This window comes from Lytechinus pictus, chromosome 8 (assembly GCF_037042905.1).
Source record: "Lytechinus pictus isolate F3 Inbred chromosome 8, Lp3.0, whole genome shotgun sequence".
Lineage (NCBI taxonomy): Eukaryota > Metazoa > Echinodermata > Echinoidea > Temnopleuroida > Toxopneustidae > Lytechinus > Lytechinus pictus.
This window is the reverse complement of record NC_087252.1, coordinates 17639573-17649468: the sequence shown is the minus strand read 5'-3', so window position 1 is coordinate 17649468 and position 9896 is coordinate 17639573. Positions and strand designations below refer to the sequence as shown.

Genomic DNA, 9896 nt, shown 5'->3' with positions numbered 1-9896 from the left:
ACTGGGCTGATGATCTCACATCCAAACTTACCCTTTTATGTCATTATTTTAAATCGTAATTATTTCACCAGATTAATGTAATTTTTGTAATGCCATTATTATCTTCGTCTTTCGTTACCTGATTTAATACTTGTTAGATTTTTTTGCTCTTTTTTGGAATTAATCTGGCTATTCAAATTACCTTACTCTCAGCCTGGATAACCCTTTAACATTGACTTATACAAAAATGTAACTACTCAGAACGGTAGAAAGAAAATCCATGATTTGTAACTGTCATTGAGAGGAAACTTTTTGGTTGGCTTCCTTCCTGCCTTCGCTTACCAGAACGGAAGCTATGTTTAATGTTCACAACATTTTTAACATAACAGTAGGCCATCTGACCTGGCCTCCTGCCAAAACATGAACAAAAAATGTCCCAGCTCCTTGTATAGCTGAATAAAATTTACATCCCATGCATAATTTTGAACGTCCCATCTCTGTCCCCTATCCCTCCTCCTCCTCTCATCCCGTTCCTCATTTCTTGCCGGACACATTATGCCAGGTATATACACCACCTAACATCGGCTCGCACTATTTCAGCCCCCCCCCCCACAGAACGGGAAACATTACCAGTAATATTTTCAATATCACATCACCATATTCTCGATCAGCTCCATCACAATGATACCATCATCAATATCACCATGATTTTAACTATCATCTCCATCATCACCATTACCATCACCAACACAACCACCATCGTCACTTTCATCTTCATCATCATCATTACCATCATCGACATTGCCACCATCTTTTCTATTATCTCCATCACCATCATTACCATCATCAACATCAGAACCATTTCATTATCATCTACATTATCACCATTACCGTCATCAACATCTTCACTATCATTTACATCACCATTATTTCTATCATCTCCATCACCAACATCTTCCCTATTACTTTAATCGCCATCATTACCATCATCAACATTGCCAGCATCTTTTCTATCATCTCCATCACCATCTTTACCATCATCAACATTATAACTATTTCACTATCATCTACAATTATACCACTATTACCATCAACATCACCAACATTTTCACTATCAGCTTATTCTCCATCATCACCTCTGTCACCATCATTGCTATCGTCATCACCACGACCATCGATACTACCACTATTATCTATATACTTATTATTATTACACTGCAAAAACACCGGTATTGATTTAACACCGGCCCGGTACCTATATTGGTCCAAAGCAGAGAAGCGTTGAAACAATGTGACCAGTTAAGAATCAAACCTATATTGGTTTAACACTAATTGCTGTTGCTTAAATGCCAAATTGGTGTTAACCAAACGCCAATCCGGATTTGTTTCAACACCTCTCTGGTGTGGACCAAAATAGATGCCAGGGAGGTTGTCACATTGTGTTTGATGTGAACTTGACTTATTAGTCTAAACAGGTTGTTTGACCACCCAAGAATTAAACTATAAGATAAAATTGTACCTTTCAATCAAAATGAATTTATTATATATATCAATATTGCCATTATCGAGGCTCACAAGCTGTCAAAACATAAAGTTCAATAAACCAGTATCAATAAGTTTTGGAACAATCTGTCTCAATTCAAATTAGTATAATGTAAATAAACTAAGTATTGTGACCTGCTATTCCTATTCAAAGGAAAGAGCATAAACTCTGTGTGTGTTTATGAAAACAATGTATATACTATACATATACCGACTTTATATTATGGGGAAAGTTCAGTTTCTCAAGTCTTCACTCATCACCCGGTGTCAGACGCAAATGGATGAGCAGTGCCGAACGGAAGACGATATGAGGATGAACTCGCGAATGCGATGAACTTGCCAAACTAGAAGAAACCGGATAACGTAGATCTCGGGACTTTCCCGTGGATAACGTAGCAATCGTAGAACGTCGTAAGACGTCGAATAGGCCGTGAACGTCACAAGACGTAGGACGTAGCTAAACGAGGAGAACTTTGGCGATACATGGAGACACGGAACGTCAAAAGACGTGGATAAACCATGGAGAAAAACGGCCGTCTGGAAGAGAATACGCAAGGATTAACAGCCTACAGTCCATATCATTTCTGTTATTCAAATGGCTTATAATAAAGTAAAGGCAGAGTACATTCAAGCAGGTCACTGAACTTTCTATACTTGCTTCCGAGTACCTAATAGCAGTGTCCTAACTCTGAACAAGTGAAACATTAATCCCAACAAAGCGTCATATAAAAATTTCCACTCTCCTTAGTTGACAAGTGTTTAACATTTGTAGTAAATAGACTAATTGTCTTGATAAATGACAAAATAGCTTTCAAGTTAAAAATATTGGACAGTTAAGTCACTTCCTAAAACAATCATTTCATGACGTGTGTAAGGCATAAAATGTATCATAAAGTGTATGACATAAATATAATATCCGATGTCTTATATCTTAGTCTTTAAATAGCATAATTATCCTTCGTCATGTTCAATTGTAATACAAATTAACATAACAGTTTCTAAATGTTATCAAAGCCTTCCATAATTATATGGTAAAATAAAACATCAACTTACAGTCTGGACCTTGAATTCCAACCAGTGAACCAACCACTGCTGGCTTACATGCCACTCCAAATATCAAAGGCGTGGCACCAAAGTGCTGGCTTTCCCAGCCAATGAGCTGCTGAAAGGTGCTGCTGCACCCTATGCTTGCTTATCTGCAGTCTGCTGAGCAGTTGCTTGCATTGCCCTATGCAGTGCACACACACAATAGCTATCAAACACAGTGAGGGGTTGCCTACTCTAGCAGTCAGGTTTGGTCTATTCATAAACAAATTAAGGAGTTACTCAACCAAGTAGGCCTTTCCACTGGCTAGTAAAGGGGAGTTTGAATAAGCTTCTGACAATTACCCCCTATTTGAAAAAAATGTATCACATTTTGCAAAAACCAAAATATAAGAGTTTATTTCAACTATAACATTAACTGCCTGTCTTTGTTTCAATATCGTCAGTAATCAAATTAAACACGACTCCTTTTCTGGGATCGAGGTTTTTTTTTATTTTTTCTTCTTCTTCAAAGAAAATCATCAACAATGCATATGTGTGTATATATATATATCTATTCCTATTTAAAACATGTATACAGATGTCTTAGTAATTATAGTTAATACTTGTCACAGTGTTAAAGAAACTTGTATTTATTAGACATGTATGTGTATATATTATGTATATTATGCATACTTGCTTACTATAACTGAACATTACACTTCAATACCTACTAAATTTATGTTAATGGTATTGGTAACAAATTTGTTTTCATTTTTTTTTTATAAAGAGAAATTATCGAGTAAGTTAATTACGCTTGATTTATTATGCGGATATTTCTATTCCTAACAAGACACATAAAATCTCTCTTTACCTACTTAATATCTTTTCATGGTATTAGACAATCTTTTTTTTTTTTAAACACAAAACTTTAGATCAAGATAAAAAAAAAAACACTAGCTCACTTTAGCTAGTAAAATATTAAATTACATTAAACTCTACTTGTTGACAACCCAGTTGACATTTACTGGGCCGAGCAGTCAGTCCTGCTGCTCGCAGTCTTCTCAGCAATTCTTGTAGAATAACAAGATGCTCTTCCCATGTAGGGGTGTGGATCAAGATGTCGTCTAGCTTCGAAAAGAAGCGGGACCCTGACAAACTAGAAAATATTTCTTCTGTATTCGGAAGGGGCTCAGCATCAAAACAGTCACGCGGTTTAACCGCCTAAAGTCTATGCAAAAGCGATTACTCCCATCTGACTTCTTGACAATAACAATTGGGGATGAATATGGAGAATTAGACTTTTCTACTACCTCCATCTCAATCATCTTCTCAACTTCATTATCAATTACGCCACGGAGGGCATGAGGAACTGGATATGGCTTCTGTCGGACGGGGTCGTCAGACGTTAGCCGAATCGAATGTTCACCTAATCGAGTCTTACCAGGTAAATCAGTCAGTACATCTCTATAACTACCAAGTATCCTCTTCAACTGACGCTGCTGACTAGTTTCTAAGTTAGGTCCTAACTTTACATCTTCAACAGTCTCTTTCGCTTCCAATCTTGGAACTTGTATAGTAATTGGGTTTGATGTTGGAGATGGATTGTCCTCGTCGTCTTTCTCTTCATGGTCGACGATCGTGGCCTGGGCAATCACATCCAACAACCCAGCAACAGTAACATTGGGATCTGGATTATTACTACTACTACTATCTGAATTTGCCTTTGTTTTGTCAAACCTATCAATATATCTCCTCAAAAGGTTTGCATGGAATGTCTTGTGGTTTCCATTAACATCAAGACGATAATCATTATCGCCAAGTTTGTGTACAACCTTAAATGGACCTTTCCACTGGAGGAGCAACTTATTATGATCAGTGGGGAGGAGGATAAGTACCTTATCTCCAGGGTCAAATTTACGCTGCCTACTCCTAACATTGTAGTGCCTTTCACTTCTAGACGTTGCCTTACGAAGCTCATCATGAGCAGCTTCTAGAGTACTCTTCAATCTCTCTTTAAGATCGACTACATATTGATAAGTAGTCTTCAACTCGGGATCATGAGTTTCATCACTCCATAAGTCCTTGAGTATATCTAGGGGACCTCTAACCTGCCTACCATAGATCAATTCGAAAGGGGAATACCTAAGGGATGCCTGAGGGGCTGATCTATATGCAAACAACACTGGTCCTATGTACCTGTCCCAATCATTGGGTCGATCCGCACAAACTCTTTTCAAGATTTGCTTTAGGGTCTGGTTGAAACGCTCAACCAAACCATTACAAGAGGGGTGGTAGGGTGTTGTGGTCAATTGTTTTATTGACAACAACCTACTCACCTCCTTCATCATGTCAGACGTGAACTGACTACCACGATCGGTAAGGATTTCCTGAGGAACTCCTACCCTACAAAACACTTCAACCATAGCCTCAGCTACAGTGGTTGTTTCGATATTTGGCAATGCGACTGCCTCTGGATAGCGAGACGCATAATCAACAATGGTCAGGATATACCTGTTCTTCTTTGTAGTCATTGGATGGATAGGGCCTACTATATCAATAGCCACTCTGAGAAATGGAATATCTATTACGGGCATTTTGCCAAGTGGCACTTTGGGAACTCTTCCCTTTGGTACTGTCCGCTGACAAATGTCACAAGAGCGACAGAAACGAGTAACATCGGCATGAATGCCGGGCCAGAAGAAACAAGTTAAAATCTTCTCAGTGGTTTTGCCTATGCCTTGATGCCCACTCATTATTCCTTCATGAGCAAGTGACAACACAACTTTCCTAAAGACCTGAGGGACTACCAATTGTTTCACAGAATTACCTCTCTCATTCTTAGGATGAAACATTCTGTACAACAGTCCATCATCTACTACGAAATAAGTGTTCTTCCTATCATCATCTGACAAACTAACTTGAGCGAGTTCTCTCACTCTCTTCAAACTAGGATCCTTTGCAGTTTCTCTTCTAATTTCTTCAGGAGAAACATCTGGGATTTGAGATGGAACTTTCAAGGGCCGCTGGGGGCGTCGAGCTTCTCGACTCTGAGACCTTGTCTGCACAGCTAGGCCTACATTAGTACCATCATCACAATTAACTTCAACTATCTCATCCTCAGAATTAGAGTTACCATTGGAATCTACATTCCTAACATGACCTTGAGTAATATCATCATCATGAACTTCAACTATCTCATCCTCAGAATTAGAGTTACCATTGGAATCTACATTCCTTACATGACCTTGAGTAATATCGTCACCCTGAACTACCATTTTCCAATCTGGATGGGGATTACTCACGGAACGGACACCTTCAATGTCCCCTATTATAACATCAAAAACTGGTGTCTCTATACACAGTGCTTCTATTGTACCTACAAACAAAGGTGAGCTAATATGAACATTAGCAGTAGGAAACCTACGCAGAGTCTGATCTATCAAAACACATTGTCTATATTTACCAGTAAATTGATCTGACCTCACAAGACTTTTCTTAACCGCAACACCGGAACATCCTGAATCATAAAGAACATCAACCTTGTGTGATCCAATCCTACCTTCAACAACAGTCAACTTACCACGCCAACGACGCTGACATGCAGCACACATCATCGGTGATTTTTGTAAGGTATCTCTATTAACTATCTCTGACTTATCTTTCTCACTAACTAAAGACATTAACAAAAGTCCAAGTGTCTCACCTCCTTCCATATCTGGACTAACAAGCGAACAAGTTGCACAAGAATCTGACCTACTATCAACTGACACTTTACTATTTGTTTCATACTGAGTTGATTCTCTTTTCTGATTTTGGCTACTACTTTTTGAATGATCAGTACTACAAATTAGACTTGCACCTTGTAATTTAGTGTTACATTTAGCTGCTAAATGCCCCATCTTGTTACAGATGAAACACGGACCAATTCTTTTCCGTTCAGGAAGTGAATTTCTTAAGTTCCCCGGACTTGTTTTAGCTTCACTGTCTGACTGAGGGTACCTACTACCTTGTGGCTTTCCCTTGTTATCGTTCTTATTTTTCCTGGTAATTCCAAAGTGACCACTATGGGCCTCTACATACGTGTCTGCTAGACTAGTCATCTCTGAAATATTCTTAGGTTTCCTTTCCTTCAGAAAAAGACCTAGAGAGGTTCCACCTCTCTCAACCAGTTGTTGCTTGAGCAACATTTCTACTACACCATCGAATGTACGTTGCGTACCTGACAGATCAATCCAACGACTCAAATAATGTTCTAACCTAACAACAAATTGAGTGGGGGTCTCCCCAGACTGTGGATTGGAATACCTGAACTTTTGACGAAAATCGTCACAAGTAAGTTCAAACCTTAACAACAATGCTTCCTTGAGGGCATCATAATCTTCAGCTTTATCTGCTGGAAGTCTTGAATACACATCGAGTGCCTTACCCTGCAAGAGTGCACTTAAACTAATGGCCCAACTACTTCTTGGCCATGACTGAACTTCCGCATACTTCTCAAACCTTTTGAGATATGCGTCCATATTATCTTTTCCTTCAACAAAATGAGGGAGTTTCGGGGTTGGTACCAAACTACGACCGTTTCCATAACCATTATCAATCATACTATCAGACCTACTCTGGCTTTGAACACGAGCCAATTCAAGTTTCATCTCCATAATTTTTTCTTCCTCTTTCCTAACTTCTCTATTAGCCCTACGTTCCTCTCGCTCTAATTGTTCCCTTTCTCCTACAAATGAAAGAAGCTCAGGCCCTGACAGACCTAATTCCTTGCCAATCTCAAACCACTTAGTACTCATGTTTAAAGGTTTAAACTACCACTACCTAAGTCAAAAAACTATTGAGTAACTATATACTATATCAACTATTTCTTATAGGGGTGTTTGATAACTTGTGTGGCACAATTTTCATACATATTCAATTTTGCAACTCACCGACAATCCAAAATAAACCTTTACTCGCACTTGACCTTGCTGCGCATGCTCGTCGCTAGCAGGAGTGTTGGTGCACTGGATGGTCCTTGGCCCACTGACACAAAGAACTTGAAGGATTTCGGCTAAATTCTGAAAATTGAACAGAAAATTTTTCATAAGTACATATCACAAATTTTGCGAGAGGTCATGTCATCGACCAATTAAATCTTATGTCTGTTGACCAATAAAACAAACAGAAAATCCTAGATTATCTTCATCAGTACATTATACAAATCTAACAATCAAATCCTATACCAATTAATTCAACCAACAGGGTATGTTATGGCCTAAACAACTCGGACAAGCCCCCAAATTGTCACATTGTGTTTGATGTGAACTTGACTTATTAGTCTAAACAGGTTGTTTGACCACCCAAGAATTAAACTATAAGATAAAATTGTACCTTTCAATCAAAATGAATTTATTATATATATCAATATTGCCATTATCGAGGCTCACAAGCTGTCAAAACATAAAGTTCAATAAACCAGTATCAATAAGTTTTGGAACAATCTGTCTCAATTCAAATTAGTATAATGTAAATAAACTAAGTATTGTGACCTGCTATTCCTATTCAAAGGAAAGAGCATAAACTCTGTGTGTGTTTATGAAAACAATGTATATACTATACATATACCGACTTTATATTATGGGGAAAGTTCAGTTTCTCAAGTCTTCACTCATCACCCGGTGTCAGACGCAAATGGATGAGCAGTGCCGAACGGAAGACGATATGAGGATGAACTCGCGAATGCGATGAACTTGCCAAACTAGAAGAAACCGGATAACCTAGATCTCGGGACTTTCCCGTGGATAACGTAGCAATCGTAGAACGTCGTAAGACGTCGAATAGGCCGTGAACGTCACAAGACGTAGGACGTAGCTAAACGAGGAGAACTTTGGCGATACATGGAGACACGGAACGTCAAAAGACGTGGATAAACCATGGAGAAAAACGGCCGTCTGGAAGAGAATACGCAAGGATTAACAGCCTACAGTCCATATCATTTCTGTTATTCAAATGGCTTATAATAAAGTAAAGGCAGTGTACATTCAAGCAGGTCACTGAACTTTCTATACTTGCTTCCGAGTACCTAATAGCAGTGTCCTAACTCTGAACAAGTGAAACATTAATCCCAACAAAGCGTCATATAAAAATTTCCACTCTCCTTAGTTGACAAGTGTTTAACATTTGTAGTAAATAGACTAATTGTCTTGATAAATGACAAAATAGCTTTCAAGTTAAAAATATTGGACAGTTAAGTCACTTCCTAAAACAATCATTTCATGACGTGTGTAAGGCATAAAATGTATCATAAAGTGTATGACATAAATATAATATCCGATGTCTTATATCTTAGTCTTTAAATAGCATAATTATCCTTCGTCATGTTCAATTGTAATACAAATTAACATAACAGTTTCTAAATGTTATCAAAGCCTTCCATAATTATATGGTAAAATAAAACATCAACTTACAGTCTGGACCTTGAATTCCAACCAGTGAACCAACCACTGCTGGCTTACATGCCACTCCAAATATCAAAGGCGTGGCACCAAAGTGCTGGCTTTCCCAGCCAATGAGCTGCTGAAAGGTGCTGCTGCACCCTATGCTTGCTTATCTGCAGTCTGCTGAGCATTTGCTTGCATTGCCCTATGCAGTGCACACACACAATAGCTATCAAACACAGTGAGGGGTTGCCTACTCTAGCAGTCAGGTTTGGTCTATTCATAAACAAATTAAGGAGTTACTCAACCAAGTAGGCCTTTTCACTGGCTAGTAAAGGGGAGTTTGAATAAGCTTCTGACAATTACCCCCTATTTGAAAAAAATGTATCACATTTTGCAAAAACCAAAATATAAGAGCTTATTTCAACTATAACATTAACTGCCTGTCTTTGTTTCAATATCGTCAGTAATCAAATTAAACACGACTCCTTTTCTGGGATCGAGGTTTTTTTATATTTTTTCTTCTTCTTCAAAGAAAATCATCAACAATGCATATGTGTGTATATATATATATCTATTCCTATTTAAAACATGTATACAGATGTCTTAGTAATTATAGTTAATACTTGTCACAGTGTTAAAGAAACTTGTATTTATTAGACATGTATGTGTATATATTATGTATATTATGCATACTTGCTTACTATAACTGAACATTACACTTCAATACCTACTAAATTTATGTTAATGGTATTGGTAACAAATTTGTTTTCATTTTTTTTTTATAAAGAGAAATTATCGAGTAAGTTAATTACGCTTGATTTATTATGCGGATATTTCTATTCCTAACAAGACAAATAAAATCTCTCTTTACCTACTTAATATCTTTTCATGGTATTAGACAATCTTTTTTTTTTTTAAACACAAAAC

The 9896-nt window shown here is 37.7% G+C and overlaps 1 protein-coding gene across 1 annotated transcript; it reads right to left on the bottom strand.

Moving 5' to 3' along the window:
• Window positions 1-3463: 3463 nt before the first annotated feature.
• Window positions 3464-9327, bottom strand: LOC135155081 (uncharacterized). Its single transcript, XM_064103680.1, has 2 exons — window positions 8997-9327; window positions 3464-8480 (listed from the first exon to the last, which is right to left on the bottom strand). Exon 2 carries the CDS (start codon window positions 7341-7343, stop codon window positions 3672-3674), a length of 3672 nt encoding a protein of 1223 aa, XP_063959750.1. The 5' UTR covers window positions 7344-8480; window positions 8997-9327; the 3' UTR covers window positions 3464-3671.
• Between the last annotated feature and the right edge of the window lie 569 nt (window positions 9328-9896).